We start from the raw sequence: 16,811 nt of genomic DNA, 5'->3' as shown, positions 1-16,811 counted from the left end.
GCGGGCTCAGCTTGGAACGGATACAAGTTAGAAGACACACCTACGGGAAGACACGCGGTGGGGCCAGAGACGTGGGAATCTCACAGCACTGTCCACTAACACCAAACGGCTGGGTGATTTCCTTAAGGGCACTATGTAAAACAAAGAAAAACTGAGGAGATTGTAATAAATCCTAATATTTAAAGGGCAAAAGAAATGTGTGTCACAAACTTTTAAGCTTAAAGTGAGTGTAACATGCATTTCCTGAAAAGGTTTATTATTTTTCTAAAGCTTTATTTATTTATTATTTTATTGGAAAGGCGGATATACAGAGGAGAGACAGAGAGGAAGAGCTTCTCTCTGATGGTTCACTCCCCAAGCGACCGCAAAGGCTGGAGCTGAGCCAATCCAAAGCCAGGAGCCAGGAGCTCTTCTGGGTCTTCCACACAGGTGCAGGGTCCTAAGGCTTTGGGCCATCCCCGATTGCTTTTCCAGGCCACAGGCAGGGAGTTGGATGGGAAGTGGGGCCACTGGGATTAGAACTGGCATCCATATGGGATCCCAGCATGTTTAACGTGAGGATTTTAACCACTAGGCCACTGCGCTGGACCCTAAAAAGGTTTATTTTTAAAAATTGCTGCACATCAATTTCCTTTTATCCTCCCTTCTCAGCAACAGCAGCTATTTCACTGCCTTCTGCTTCGTTCATCAGGTCAGCATCAGCGAATTTTATTTTCCAGTCTGCACTAGATTGGGGTGAGAACTTGTTGAACCCAATCTTTCTAATTTTTAGAGGAAGACACTTGAGGACAAGACTTAACCAAAGCCACACAGGTCAAAAGCAAAAATACTAGATGCTTGATCCTTACTCATCTTCATGATACCCTTAAAAGTCAGTGCACCCCAAACTGAAAAACACCTGACAGCAATTAAAAATACTTACTTAATTTCAATCAGCATATACGTAATACAAAGAGCAAATGCTCCAGCAAGGTCAATCAGAACGAAGGGATTCATTCGGGGAAGGAAGATGCTGCTGAGTCCTGGAATAATTCCACACAAGCTAGGAAAAACAACAGCCGTCATCACACTGACCAAAACTGCCGACGCCCACTGCTGCTTTACTACCCCGGAACAGCAAGGAGGGCCTAGCCACACTGCTCCTCAAGTTGGAAAGGGCACTTCTACATCACCAATTAAACAAAAGGGTAGGATGGACCAGGAGGATTCGCACAGCAGCCTAAGGCAGACACACCCCTGTGCATTCCTTCAAGTGTGATCCCAAGGCGCTCTGTAAGACCTTACCTTCGACTCAGATCTGCAACGTGCTCCTGAAGCCAGCTCGTACTGGCAGCTTTAAGAAGAAAACACTTAGGTTATCTACAAAGAATAAAATCGCCACCAGAATCACTTGAGTTCTTTCATTAAAAAGTTTGTCAGTGACTCTATAGCTTTACAAGAGGACAAAATCTGGGACTTTCTCTCCTCTATGTGTTTCAGACATTAAGTCAAGCAACTACACAGTTGAGCTGAAGGAAGTGGCAAGCTTCTGTGTCACTGGTACTATGCATGTGAACTGTCAGAGTCCTGTGCACCGGGAAGCAGGGTCCTCACTGTGTGCTGACAGGGAATCACAGGGTATCAGCTATTCCTTCCATCACCTCTCTACTCATGTCTGTCCCTGGAAGAAGCCTCGTGGCTCAAGGATCCTCTGCCATTTATCCCAAAGTGTGGCAGAAACATCAGTTTATTTTTGTCATTTATTTGAGAGGCAGAGAGACAAATGTAGAGACAGAGAGTGCGCTGCCATTCACAGTGCTCTCCCAAACACCCACAAAAGCTGTATCTGCACTGGACTGAAGCCAGAAGCCCAGAACCGTGTGCAGGCGCTGCCACCCACACGGGCTGCAGGCACGCAGCTACCTGAAGTAGCAGCAATGCCACCGGAAGCCGGAGTCACTGTGAAGCCAGGAAATAATCCAAGACACTTGGAGAGGAAGGCTGGTGTACTTGGTCACGTCTTAATGACTACTACACTATAAAAAAAAGACTACGAAATCTATCGAAAAGTACAGCAGAGCACTTCAGAGAAGACCTAATGTCGTAATTCCTGGTTTGAAATCTAAGTTCTTCTTGTTACCGTGTATGTGGCCTCGGGCAAGTGATCTAATCTCTCTGTGTATGTCACAGTAAAATGCAAATAAGGCCATATCTGGGTACAGGTAGAATTAAACAGGCTACTCTATGGAAAGCATCAATCAAGTGCTGGCATGCACAAATTGCTCAACATCATTTTCCTCGAACATTTTACACAGTAACATGGATTTTGATATTTCTGGGAACCTTCATTCCCAGCTAATACAAATCCAAACAAACATTTCTGAAAACTAAATCTGGCAACATTCATCAAAAACCCTTCCACATGCCCACATGCCCACATGTCCACATGCCCACATGCATATGGGGGACATGATAGCCAGTTCACTGAAGCCTGCAGAGTATGTCTAGTACCATGGAGGGCAGAAAACTGGACAACTCTCCTGGTCAAGATCTGACAGTGAGTGTCAGGACGAATCAAGACTCTGAGGTGGACTATGTCAGCCAATGGACCTTGGAAGGATTTCCTCAACCTCGGAACAACACAACCAACAGTGTCTCAGAACTATCCAAACCACTTAGGTAGTACACTCGGAACATGCTCCACATCAGGGACTCTGGGATGACATGGGGTGGCAGCCCCTCGTTCCCAGGTATGGATAGGACTGAGCTGCTGGGAGAAGCTCTCTGTTTTTCTCTTCCTGCTTACTCCAGATACAGGAAGAAAAAAGGAGGCTGGAGATAGCTTCATCCACTTTCCTCCATTCCTTGACCTTCCCCACCGTAATTGGTGGTCCACACAGACACGCATCCTTCTCAACTATATAAACATCATTAAAAAGAAAATAATTGTTACAAAATTTAAATATTTAAAAGAAAATCTAAAGCCTTTCCATGGGCCTGGTGCAGTAGTCTAGTGGCTAAAGTCCTCACCTCGACCCGCTGGGAGCCCATATCAGTGCCAATTCTAATCCCAGCTTCTCCACTTCCCATCCAGCTCCCTGCCTGTGGCCTGGGAAAGCAGTTAAGGATGGCCCAAAGTCCTGGGACCCTGCACCCGCGTGGGAGACCCAGAAGAAGCTCCTGGCTCCTAGCTTCGGACTGACTTAGCTCTGGCCATTGTGGCCACTTGGGTAGTGAATCAACAGATGGAAGATCTTCCTCTCTGTCTCTCTTCTCTGTATATCTGACTTTTCAATTGGAAAAAAAAAAGTAAATCTTAAAAAAAAAAAAAGCCTTTCCAAAAAATATTTTTTTTAATCCAGTTCAGTTCCCAATTCTTTGGGAATTAATCCTAAATATTCAGAAAAGCAGACATGTAATTTGATAAAAAAGACAGTGAAGACAGTATTATATAGAAAATGAAAAGTAAAAATACATTAAGTGATACACATGCATGTGTATTAAAAATAATAATAAAGTACAAATGTTAACATGTATGGCAAGAATTATGAAACAGCTAGCCAGGGCGCTGCCTGTGACGTTGGCATCCCATATTACAGCACCAATTCAGTTTCCCGGGGCTCAGCTTCCAGCTCAGTGCACCCAGGAGCACAGAAGACCAGTACCCGGGACCCAGCCATCCATGCGGAGACCTGCACAAAGCTCTAGGCTCCCGGTTTTAGCCTGGCCTAGCCCCAGCCTTGCTGCCCTTCGGGAAAAGAATCAGCAAAAGGAGGCTCTCTCTCTAACTCCCTCTCTGTCTCTCTGCCTTTCAAATAAATAAATCTGTAAAAAAAAAAAATCATGTTAACACATGTTATTTCTAAGATTACCAGTACTCTCACTTCTTTCTTAAGCCTTTCTGATCTTAAGCAAAAGACAGGATTTCTAGGTCTTGGCAATTTTTAAAAAATTCTAGAATATTACATTATTTTTGCAACTTACATGAAGTTTTTTCTCAAGTTACCATTACTCAGTTTTCTAGTACATGCAGTACTTGTTTAACTCATGATGAAACTAATGCCACAGCATACACGAAACTGTCTAAACTTGTAGAGGATTTCAGAATGTTTTCATCTTTATCCCAGAGTTTACAACTGTGGTCATCTGTGAACAACCCTCTTCCACCTGAGCTTCCTGGCATTTCAAACCACAATCTGTGAACACACCCCACTTATCCAAATTAGTGGAAAAATCATTTAATGAATTAAAATTATTCCAAAACACTGAGATTACTGAAACAGGTCAATAAACATAGACCTCTGAAATGCACCAAACTGAGCTTGCAAAACCTTGTAAAGTATTTCAAAAGAAAACAGTTTTTGCTACATTGAGATATATACCTAAAGTATGATTGTTTTCAATAGCATATCAATTATTCTAGGAATATTTATGCTTCTAAAATAGTTACAGTGAGAGTTGTAGTGAAGCACGTTTAGCCATCACTTTTGAGATCAACACCCCATATGATGACAGATTCAGGTCCCAAGTGCTCCACTTTTGATTCAGCTCCCTGCTAATGTCTTGGAAAGCAATGAAAGATGCCCCAAGTGCTTGGGCCCTGCCTCACACAGGGAGACCTGCAAGAAGCTCCTGACTCCTGGCCTTGACCTGGTCAAGCCGCGTCACTGCAGCCATTTGGGAGTGAGCCAGAGGATAGAAGATCATCTCTCTCTGTAATTCTGCCTTTCAAATACATAAATAAAACCTTAATAATAAAATAAAATCTTTATGACAGATTTCCTGAGGTACAATACACATCTAAACTCTCATGCATATTACTTGGAAATGCAATTTCTCAACACACTTAGTTTAATGTCAGTCCTGTTTATTATTAGTCAATTATTTTAAAGATTGAATTAATAAGATTCTGTTTTATGCTTCTCTGGTTAAAGACTTGATCTGGATTCATTCTCTTCAGAATATACATTCTTAATGATGTATAAGACAATGAAACAAAACTGCAATACATTTAACTGCATTTTTAAATTAACAGTAAACAAAATCATACCTTCAGAGACATAGGCGAAAGGTTTATTCCGAACAGAAAGCATCGTGAACAGGTTGAAAGAGAGAGCCACAAAAGTGCCAACCAATAATCTTCCCCTGAAAGCAACGATAAACATTGACCTTGATTGTTTCCTGGGAAACACCACTATGCACACGGAGACAGCCGAGGGTCGGCAGAGGCGAGTGCTCCAGGAGTTAGTGTTTCCAAAGCTCCACATCATCCATGTCCTGGCTCTACTGCAGTTCTTCCCAGGACAAAAAAGAACTGTTCATTTTAATAGTACCTTTCTGTGTATAATTACTTATCAGTAAATTCGTATAATGGTAATAATGTTTGGCTGATAATCAACAGGACATGTCAGAATTTTCTGAATTAAACTGATCAGAAAAGATAAGAGGCACACCTTTGGCAACTATGTGGTTGACAGATAATTTTATTTTCCGTAGGTGCTACAGGAAGATCTGGGAGGTCAAATACAACATTACAGAAGCACAGGAGCTGCATCTGGAAGTAATGAGAAACATGAAGCCAAACAGAACAGCTGTCTATTTTATTCCATGCACAGCATAAGAACCTCTCCGACTTGGGACTCTGAAGCAGAGTCATGGGATTTGGGAACTTTAGAAATACCAGTGACCCTAAGTGCACACCTTGCATTCTGATCCTGGACAAGGTAACTTATTTAACAATACATCACTTAGTAACTGGGTATCAAACATAACAGTAATCACATGCTATTTCAAAAATAAAATCTTACGTGTGAATCTCAGGCTGCTCCAAAAAGCGTTCTGCACTGCAAGAAAGAAAATACATTCTAAATACATTCTAATGTTATCAAGTTGGAATGTTTCCTAATTATGTAATTATTCCACTTTACAGTTAAATCTTTGAATATTATAATCAACCAATGATTATAAGCAGGACAAGGTAAGGAGGTTCACAAATTAGCCTCAAAATGCACCACTAGCTTTTCCCTACCAAATCTGTTTCAAGGCATGTAGACTAAAAATGAACCAGTCAGACAGAATCTCTCATTCAAACAAAGAAATAAAATATGTGATAAGGAATAAAAGTCTAAAGAAACTGTACTATCAAAACTCCACCACTACTGCTCTCAGTTTGCACACTCCTTAAAGCAGATACCCTTCACTGGATTCTTCAATGTTCGAAGATATTACAGGTAAAATTTAATTAGTATCATACACACATGTACCTTTCTTTCAGTATAAAGAGAGCTCCCAACTGTGCCAAGACTGTGGAGGCAAAGACAGCCAGCACTTCTAACCTCTCAAACCTGAAATCAGAGAATTAACCAGATCATTAATTCTTTCAATTCATACATCATTCTCTTTAGAATACATATTTTCATTTATTCACTTATTCAACATGCATACATACACGCACGACACACAAGCCAATTACTGTTAGAAAAGATTAGAGTTTCCAGAAGAATAAAAGACAATAAAATTAACAGAGCAAAAAGATTGCCTCAGAGTTGATATGATATAGCAAGTTAAGCCACTGACTGTAGTGCTGGCATCCCTCATGAGCGCCGATTCAAGTCCCAGGTGCTGACTCAAGTCCCAGGCATGTTAGCAGGGAGCATGTTAACATGGGAAAGCAGTGGAAGATGGCTGATGTGCTCGGGCCCCCACACATAAGTGTGACACTCAACACACTCCTCGCTCCTTGCTTCAGCCTGGCCCAGCTCTGGCCATCTGCACCACTTGGGGAGTGAGTCACAGATCAAAGACCTCCCTTTCCTCACTATAACTCTGCCTATTAAAAAAGAAAAAAAGAATGCATGCCACATTCCATGTGGAAGTGCCAATTTAAGCCATGATTACTTCGTTTCTCATCCATCTTCCCGCTAATAATGTGCCTTAGAAAGAAGCAAAAAATGGTCAAAGAACTTGAGAGCTTGGGAACCATGTGGGAGACGCAGATAAAGTTTCTAGCTCCTGGCTTCAGCTGTCCCAGTACTGGCTGCTGAGGTCATTAGAATGAACTTTTATGTCTCATACTGTCTCCACCATTCTGCCTTTCAGATAAGTTAATAAAATTTATCTTCAAACAAACAAAAAGAGGGACTGGGTTTGTCAGTGCAGTAAGCTCCAGCTGTGACAGAATCCCATTTGATGGAAGATTTCTGACTCTCCATCTCTTTTTAATTAAATAAATAAAATGCCTAGAGTGGGTAGAGTGTACAGTAAGCCCAGCCACTGCTTCATCTATGCACTGTATCGGAGTACCTGCTCACATTCTAACTACTCTGCTTCTCATTTACCTTCTTGCTAATCCATGATGGCTCACGCACTTGGGTCGCTGCAACTCAACAGGGAGAATTGGCTGAAGTTCTGGCTCCTGGCTTTGGCCTGGCCCAGCTCTGGCTACTAAGGCATTTGGAGGAATGGAATCAGTGGACGGAAGACCTCTGCCCTGCTACCCCCACACTTTGTTCTCTCTCTCTCTCTCTCTCTCTCTCTCTCTTTCTTTATTCCCTCCCCCCTTATTTCCCTCTCTCCGGACTGTGTTTACAAAAAAATTACTTGGTTAAAAAAAATTGCTATAGGTATAACACATATTGCCACCTATGTTCCTTATTTTTCTAGAAATAACTGCAATAAGTTAATATTTAACACATCTTGTGTTAGACAGCACTAAAAGTGCTTACCAGATTATTTTGCCTCAGCCTCTACATGTTTCATGAGAGTAACAGACATCAAGAAGAAAAACCATTTGGAGTGTGTAGCTAGGAAGTTTTCAACTGATTCCAAAGTTCATCATTTTAACCACCTGCACTATCACTTCTGCGTATCATTTCAGTTAGCTTCAAGTGTACTTTTCTATAATTTTCTGACTACAAGCTGGAGATGAAGGCCATTGGATTACTCACCCTACTTTCCCCCACAACACACAGCCTCATTATACTCAACATTTACAGTAATACAAATGCTTAAATTTATCAAGGAAATTTCAGTAAAGAAAGTAAAATAATTTAGGATTTTCATTACATGATTGAATATAGGGGGGAAATGATAGCACCAACAATACACTATAGATTTTCAAAAGCAGAAATGCCACTTTTTACAAGATTTCTATGATAGGTTGGGAGAGAGTAAGAGCAGACAAGAGGAGAGGGGAAAGCGGAGAAGAAAGGAGAGGAAAAAGATCTTTTATCCTTCGTTTATTCCCCAACTGTTCACTCCCCGCAACAGGCAGGACTGGGCCAAGTCAAAGTTAGGAATCAGAACTCCACCTGGATCACTAACAGATGTGGTAGAAACCCAAATACTTGGACCATCATCCACTGCCTGCTGTAGTAGCAGCAAGTTGGATCAGAAGCATGGAGCAGCCAGGAGTTGAGTCAGCATTCTGACACAGAATGTGGTGATCCCCAGCCACAGGTCCTAAGCAGTGGTTTAATCTTATGTGTCACACACCTGCCCTGAAATGTCATCCTTCACATAGAAAAATGGACATGTAAAAACAGCTCAACCAGCTAATCCACCCCTTCAAGAGCTGGGATCCTATATGGGTGCCAGTTTATATCCCAGTTGCTCCACTTTCCTTCGGGCTCCCCACTTATGTACTTGGAAAAGCAGAGAATGGCCCAAAGCTTTGGGACCCTGCACCCACTTGGAAGACCTGAAAGAAGCTCCTAGCTTCTGGCTTCAGATCAGCTCAGCTCTGGCTATCATGGCCACTTAGGGAGTGAATCCCAACAGCTGAAAGATCTTTCTGTCTCTCCTCCTTTCTGTAGATCTAGGTTTCCAATAAATAAAAACAAAAACAAACAAACAAAAAAACAGGTTAGAATAGAGGACCAGCACTGCTCTACTCAATTAATTCCGTTCAAAAAGATAACTGACTACATACGTCCACCACAAGACACACACAACAATACGTATAAATGAACCAACGGATGGGAACTTTACTCTTTGCCTTTCAAATACATAAATAAAAATTTGAACGATTTTTTTTAAAGGCACCTAAATTGACCTTTCAAGTTATAAAAATAAAAGCTCAAATTCACCCTAATGCCCTTGAAGAGTTAAATAACAATTTGTGATATGTTCATATAATAGAATATTCTATAAAGAAGGATGAACTATTGTTACATCAAATACCATAATCTCATCTACTTGAGATTCAAAAGCAGGGGAAACCAATCGGCCAAGAGGATCAGAACACTGGTTACTGTTGGCAAGGTCTGCATCAGAGCAGACCTGATAAGACAGTTAGGGTGGAACCTTTATACGTTTTATACAATGATCTACACAGTAGTTAGTCAGATTTCCTTCTTCTTTAAAAATGTTTTAAATGCTTTGTTTCTTTTTATTATTATTATTTCTTTTCTTTTCTTTTTTCATTGGAAAGCCAGATTCACAAAAAGGAGAGACAGAGGGAAAGATCTTCCATCTGCTGGTTCACTCCATAAATGGCCGCAACAAATGGAACTGAGCTGATCCGAAGCCAGGAGCCAGAAGCCAGGAGGTTGTTCCAGGTCGGCCATGTAGGCACAGGATACCAAGGTTTGGGGCTGTCCTCTACTGGTTTCCCAGGCCACAAGCAGGGAGTTGGATGGGAAGTTGAGCAGCCGGAATACGAACCAGTACCCATAAAAGATCCTGGTGGATTTAAGGTGAGGATTTAGCCACTAGGCTATTGTGGCAGACCCAGGTTTGTTCATTTCTTAATAAATCTCCCACATGGTGGGCACGGTTCCATCCAGCTGAACCAACACATGCTGTCTCCAAGGGTCTACATCTGCAAAGATCCAGTATCAGAACCGAGGTGAGACTCAAGCCCAGGCACTATGATACAGGACGCAGTGTCCCACACAGCATACTATGGCCAGCACACATCCCTACCCTCACTGTTTGAGCACCATTTAACTAAGAAAGAAATGTCTGTTTTTCAAAAATACTCTCACTAGTTCTTCCCTGCCTACTGTAATTATTGTTTTAATAGCAATACATTAGCAGAAAATGAGATAACTTGAACTTACCCAAATGAATAGACAGGGCTGGGTTTCCTCATCATTACCCAGTAACTTATTAAACATGTTATTAAACTAAATGAAAGAAAAATAAATATAGCATTACTAAGGTTAAAAGAGAACACATAGGGAGAAAATAAGTTTTCAGAATTCCCAAGTTGCTGAAAGTTATTGGTGTTTGTACAGACTAAATGAATAAGCTAGCCCTTCTTTGTTAAAAGTTCAGCTATGATCTTTACATTCTGGCCAGGGTAAAATCATACTAACCATTCAAGTACACCAGGATTCATCCCCCAACAACTTACTATAATTTGAAATTCAGGTTAAAAACTGCCTGCTTGAGACCCCAGTCAGTAGACTTAATTACCTGATTAATCAAAAAGCATTCTTACAACATACATCTGTCACATGGTTCTCATGGATCATGCAATACCTCCTGATATTTGTTATACAGTTTCAAATTTTAATACAACTGGATTTACTTATATGTTCTTTTCCGATTTCTGAGTTTTGTGTTATCTTTAAGTATCTTTCAACATGCTAAACTCTCATACAAGTTTAGGTCATTATTCAACTTCTTATTTTTTTTTCTTTAAAGATTTATTTATTTTTATTGGAAAGGCAGATATACAGAGAGCAGGAGAGACAGAGAGAACCTTCCATCCACTGATTCACTCCCCAAGTGGGCTCAACAGCCAGACCTGAGGCGATCCAAAGCCAGGAGCCTTTTCCAGGTCTCCCACATGAGTGCAGGGTCCCAAGGCTTTGGTCTGTCCTCCACTGCTTTCCCAGGCCACAAGCAAGGAGCTGGATGGGAAGCGGGGCCAGAGAGACACAAACTGGCACCCATATGGAATCCTAGCATGTGCAGGACGAGGACTTTAGCCACTAGGCTACTGTGCTGGGCCTTTTGTTTTTCTTTTATATCACTCTCCTCTTATCTGTGAGGGACTGGTTCCAAGAGTCATAGCGGATGCCCAAAGCAACAGATTTTGTTGAATATACTAAAATAGTTCTTATTTTTACATATCTGATAGTCTATAAGAGATTAGTTATGCTAAGTAATAAGATATAACAATATATCATACTGAAAATTATATGAATGTGGCCTCTCTCAAAGTATCTTATTGGACTCCACTGACTCTTTTCTTGGGATGATGAAGGGGTGACAGGTCCGCATGGGACAAAGTGAGGTCAAAGTCACAGGAAGCTTCAGCAGGCGACCACGCAAGCTCTGTACTGAGAGTTACTCTGATAAATAAGATGCATATTAAGTGACTAATGAGTAGGTAGCTCATGTAATGTGGACGCAGCAGGCAGAGAGATGAACGACTGATGGGCAGGACGGATGGAATACAGCAGTACAAGATTTCATCACGCTACTCAGTGCACAGCTTAAAAAAATTCATTATTATTTCTGGAATTTTCCATTGAATATTTTCAGATCATGATTCACTGCAGATAACCAAAACTGCAGGTAACTAAATCACAGGAAGTAAGGGCACAGAGAAGGGAGACTACTGTGACCTTCCAACAAGCTCGTCTGGGCTGACTGGCCTAGGGAGAATTGGCATTTGCTGAGATTTCAAGTACTTCTAAGTGAGTGGTTTATCTTACTATTTTGTCAGATTGTTTTCAGTCCTTCAGACTACTTTGAAATTTCTTTATCCAGAATGTGTACATACCTTGTTTACCCTTTGTTGTTTATCTTTTTTATTGCTATTTAATGACATTTTCTTCCAGTGTGCTTCTGATTGCATATTCTATGTTAGTAATTTTATGTATTTCCCATACTACTGTTCTTTAAACAAAGAAAACCTCTTCATACATTCAATGCTATTTCTTATTGACTCTAAAGCATTAAAAAGAATTCTTAAAACTTACCTAAAAAGATCAAAAATGGTCAGGTAGGTATAGGCAGTCAAAGCTGGAAAACAACAAGACAGGTTAACGTGTGGTGGAGGGGCAAGTGTTTGGCATGGCAGCTATGGCACCGGCCAGGACACCCACAGTCTGTGGCAGACAACCTGGCTTTAAGTGTCAGCTTCACTTCTAAGAAAGACCCCGTGAGGCAGCAGCACCAGAGAACCCAGTCCTTGCCAACCCGCGGGAGGCCTGGTTCTCAGCCTGCTGCAGCCCACTCATTGCAGGCATCTGCAGAGTGAACCAGCACATGGGAACTGTCTTTGTCTAGCTTTGTATCTGTTTCTTTCTCTTTTCTCTCTCCCTCTAAAGAAAACAAAAAAGTTATAGAAATTACTCTTAATGTAGGAAATCTGCAAAAGTATTTATAACAGGGACACCTATTACCAAAAAAAAAAAAAAAAAACACACAAAAAAAAACAAAAAACAACAACCCAAAAAACCAACATTGAGTGTCACAGCCAACCTCATATATTGGCAACTCCTCTAATATACTGCTAATATGAGTACACACAGCCAAGGTTGTTAGCACAAAACTCACTTTAGAAGTGGATCTTGCCAGCATCAGAAAGAAGTAATAAATACAAAAAAGGCCTGTTATTACTCTTCTGCCTGCTTTCAATATTATTTTAAATGTATTTCTTCAACAGCAAGAAAAAACCAGTAAGACATATAATCATAGGTCAACAGCACACACAAAAATGAGGATTCCCTTTTTAAAGAAAAGCAAACAAATTTCAAAATCTTAAACTATATATATAATATTTATTTATTTACCTACTTGTTTATTTAAAAGGCAGAGTGACAGAGAAAGAGAGAATGTCAGCTGCTGGTTCACTCCCTGAAAGACACAATTACCCGGGCAGGGCCAGGTCTAAACCAGGAACCTGTAACCCTGTGCTGGTCTTCCAAGAGGATGGCCGGGGCCAAGCCGCCTGCTGTTTTCTCAAGTGTATCAGCAGGGAGCTGGAGCTGGACTGGAAGCAGCTCAGTGAGGACCTGAACCAGCAAACTGGAACACAGGCACTATAACGTTGCCTTCCTTCTACAGCTAAATTCAAACTTTAATCTATCACATAATAAATATATCTCAGTTTGCTTTCTTTAATAACAGCTTAGTTAAAATGATAATGCAACAATGAATCAACTAAATTTCACAGGGAAGTTTAAAATATTCTTATTAAAGTCATTAGAGCTATGTACACTTCGGAGTAATATAGCCTATATGAAGAAGATGTATCCTTAAAAGCAGCTATGTGGAACAATTAAGTCAAGGAAAGTACAAACTGGTGACATACCTATACTGTTAGTAGAGCTGCACCACATAAGCAGGAAGGCAGTACATATCAAGTTTATTGCACCAAAGAGCAGGATCTTCCAGGACTGAAAAAAGAAAACCACTTTTACTGCACGGAGCTGACACATTTCACTGGGGCTGGTCAAGCTGGTGCAGTTCACACTGATGCTCAAAGGACTGAACACAACTGCCTCCTAAAAGTCTCTCACATTTTCCATGTCTCTGTCAAGGAAGTTATTAATACATTTAAGAGCAGTGCCAGAAGAGCTCAAGAGGAAATTATGACATAGAATGTCTCACAAAGTTTTTTTAAAAAATGCATCTACAAATACATAATTTTCCTTCTATAAAAACACAAGAGATAAGAGCAAGGCAAAAACAGTAAAAAATAGGCAATTGTTGAATCTGATGAAGGGCAGGATGCTGTCCCTTACACCATTGATGCTACTTTCCGTGTTTTACACGTCAGACAGGAGGGAACTGCGCAGGAGGGAAAGTCGTTACAGGGCAGAAGTTCACAGACCCGGGAGGACCTGAGAAGAGTCTTGCAAACAACTTGGTCATAGCCAGAGAAAGCAGGGACAGATTCCAAAAACAAAGCAAGAACATATCAGGAACTGCTTTTCAATTTGCTCTGCCCTACTTCCTAAAGGAAAGGAAATACACAGTAGGGGAAAAAAATTAGTAAAAAGACATCTATCTGGAAGTGGGCTTTTTTCTCACTCATTTATCTGAAAAGACAAAGTGACAAACAGGTACGAAAGCTCCCCGGGAGCCCTCCTGCAGCGTAGCCTTTGCTTTCGATCCTACCTCATCACATTTAGGTTTTGAAAATGGACTCACTTCTTTTCTGTAGAGCTGCAGACTACTAGCTAAGCGTCAGTTTCCTTTGTTTAAAAAAAAAAAAGATTTATTTGATTTTTACTGCAAAGTCAGATATATATAGAGAGGAGGAGAGACAGAGAGGAAGATCTGTCCGATGATTCACTCCCCAAGTGACCCCAATGGCCGGTGCTATGTCGATCCAAAGCCAGGAGCCAAGAATTTCTTCCGGGTCTCCCACACGGGTGCAGAGTCCCAAGGCTTTGGGCTGTCCTCGACTGCTTTCCCAGGCCACAGGCAGGGAGCTGGATGGGAAATGGAGCTACCGGGATTAGAACCAGCGCCCATATGAGATCCTGGTGCATTGAAGGAAAGGACTTCAGCCACCAGGCCATGCCGCCGGGCCCCAGTTAGTTTCCTTTTTAATTTAAATTCTAGGCCATCTTTCCTTTCTTTCTCTCTCTTTTTATTGGAACAGCAGATCAGATTCACAGAAAGGAGAAAGATCCTTTGTCCACTGGTTCACTCCCTAAATGGCCACAACAGCTAGAGCTGAGCTGATCAAAAGCCCGAAGCCAGGAGCTTCTTCCAGGTGTCCCAAGTGAGCGCAGGGTCCCAAGGCTTGGACTATCCTCTGCCACTTTCCCAGGCCACACACAGAGAGCTGGAAGGGAAGTGGAGCAGCCAAGACTCAAATTGGCACCCATATGGGATTCCAACATTTCTTCAGGTGAGGATTTCAGCCACTGGGCCATGGTTCCAGGACCAAAGTACCACTCCTTATTTTGTTCCAGCAATTTCCATGTCATGTCAATCGCCTTCTCCTTCCTCCCTTGTTCTTCCTTTTTAAACCTACACCTGCCATCTGTGTTCTAAGATCGTCCTGCCTCATACCTAAGTTGATCTTCACAGAGCTGTTCAGTATTGTGGCATTATGAAGCTAAGCCGCTGCCTGGGATAACTGTGTCCCATTTCTGAGTGCCTGAGTCAGAGCTACTCTGCTACCAATTCAGTTTCTGCTACTGCATCTGGGAAGACAGCGGATGAGGGTCTAAGTCTTTGGGTCGCTGTCTCCCACGTGGCAGGATAGCACTCTGGGTTCCTGATTTTGGCCTCCCCATCACAGCTCTTGTAGGCATTTACAAGTGAACGAGAGAGTGAAGATTTCTTTCTCTATGTATCCGTTATCTGCTATCCTTTCCAATGCGCAAGTCTTAAAAAAAAAACAAAAAAACAGTGAGTAAAAAAGGAATGTAATTCTTTTTTTTTTTTTTTTAAAGATTTATTTTTATTATTTTTTCATTGGAAAGGCGGATATACAGAGAGGAGAGACAGAGAGGAAGATCTTCCGTCCGATGATTCACTCCCCAAGTGAGCGCAACGGGCCGATACTATGCCGATCCGAAGCCAGGAGCCTCTTCCGGGTCTCCCACGCGGGTGCAGGTTCCCAAAGCTTTGGGCCATCCTTGACTGCTTTCCCAGGCCACAGGCAGGGAGCTGGAAGGGAAGTGGGGCTGCCGGGATTAGAACCGGCGCCCATATGGGATCCCGGGTGTGCAAGGCGAGGACCTTTAACCACTTGCGCCACCGCGCCGGGAAGGAATGTAATTCTTATGCAGGAGATGATGATGTGAGGTCACATCACACCAATGCAGCCCTTACTAGAGTACTTGGGTACAAATCTGCCTCAGCTTCCAACTTCAGCTTCTTGTTAATACGCACTGTGGGAGGCGGCCAAGGCTGGGCCCAGCAGCAGGGTCCAGGCTAGGTCCTGGACTGAAGCCTGGCTCCTGGCTGAGGTCTGGTCCAGCCCCAGCTGTGTGGGCATAGGAGGAGTGAATTAACAGATTTTGACTGTTTCTCTCTTTCCTCTCCAACATCTCTTTGTCTTTAAGTAAAAGTAAACAAATAAACTGCTTAGTTTAAATAAAATTAAAAAGAAAAGCAATGATGACTGGCAGACACTGAGGACTAGAGACACGCAAAGGGGTTGCACAAGATTTCAGCTTCGCAAGTTTGAAAGACTCCAGAATTGAGGAGAGGGAAAGGGGACAGCTGAGAGTAACTGGAATGTATCACAGGACTCAGCAAGTTTACTCAATGTTTGCATTACTGTCCTTCAATTCCAATTTCTTGTGAAATTTCTGAGGTTCCTTCATATCTAGTTCCATTTAGCTGTATGATGAAAAATACTTAACATTGTAGAATTCATGTTAGATGTTTTTACTGTAATTTTCTTTCAATTAAAAAGACATTGTTACTAAAAAAAAAAAAACACAAATAAAACCATTTTTAAAAAAGAAACAGTGTCACAAGACACAGAAGGAACACTAGACCACAAGTATAGAGGTTGGCCTGATACAGAACTTGGACCGGGTGCACTGGCTCAACTAGCTAATCTTTCACCTCCAAGCACCAGGATCCCATAATGCAAGCTGCTTCATGTCCCGGCACCTCCACTTCCCATCCAGCTTCCTGCTTGTGGCCTGGGAGAGCAGCAGAGGAGGTCCAAAGCCCGGGGACTCTGTACTCAAGTGGGAGACACGGGAAGAAGCTCCTAGCTCCTGGCTTTAAATTGACTCAGCTCTGGCTTTGGTGGTCATTTGGGCAGTGCACCAGCAGATGGAAGAGCTGTCTCTGCCCTCTGTAAATCTGTTTTATGACTAAAAATAAATAAATCTTAACATAAAACATAAAAAAGGATTTGGTGCAGCACCTAGTGGATAAAATCCTCACCT

General features: G+C 41.9%; 1 protein-coding gene across 4 annotated transcripts in view; it reads right to left on the bottom strand.

Moving 5' to 3' along the window:
* The window catches only part of SLC30A6 (solute carrier family 30 member 6), a 36,768-nt gene that overhangs the window by 11,839 nt on the left and 8,118 nt on the right, over positions 1–16,811 (bottom strand). For 2 of the 4 annotated variants that reach the window (XM_040993035.1, XM_040993034.1), the window contains exons 3-10: positions 13,253–13,337; positions 11,916–11,958; positions 10,041–10,106; positions 6,243–6,323; positions 5,787–5,822; positions 5,030–5,124; positions 1,285–1,333; positions 923–1,042 (exon numbers count right to left, since the gene is read on the bottom strand). In XM_040993035.1, the coding sequence (XP_040848969.1) occupies positions 923–1,042; positions 1,285–1,333; positions 5,030–5,124; positions 5,787–5,822; positions 6,243–6,323; positions 10,041–10,106; positions 11,916–11,958; positions 13,253–13,337 (575 nt within the window). Of the gene's footprint in view, positions 1–922; positions 1,043–1,284; positions 1,334–5,029; positions 5,125–5,786; positions 5,823–6,242; positions 6,325–10,040; positions 10,107–11,915; positions 11,959–12,495; positions 12,509–13,252; positions 13,338–16,811 lie in introns of those variants that run through there. The other 2 variants (XM_040993036.1, XM_040993037.1) reach the window with 2 other exon arrangements.

Source organism: Ochotona curzoniae, unplaced genomic scaffold (genome assembly GCF_017591425.1).
Source record: "Ochotona curzoniae isolate NIBS_2020 unplaced genomic scaffold, NIBS_Ocur_1.0 contig_883, whole genome shotgun sequence".
Taxonomy (NCBI): domain Eukaryota; kingdom Metazoa; phylum Chordata; class Mammalia; order Lagomorpha; family Ochotonidae; genus Ochotona; species Ochotona curzoniae.
This window is presented reverse-complemented; position numbering and strand designations above follow the sequence as displayed.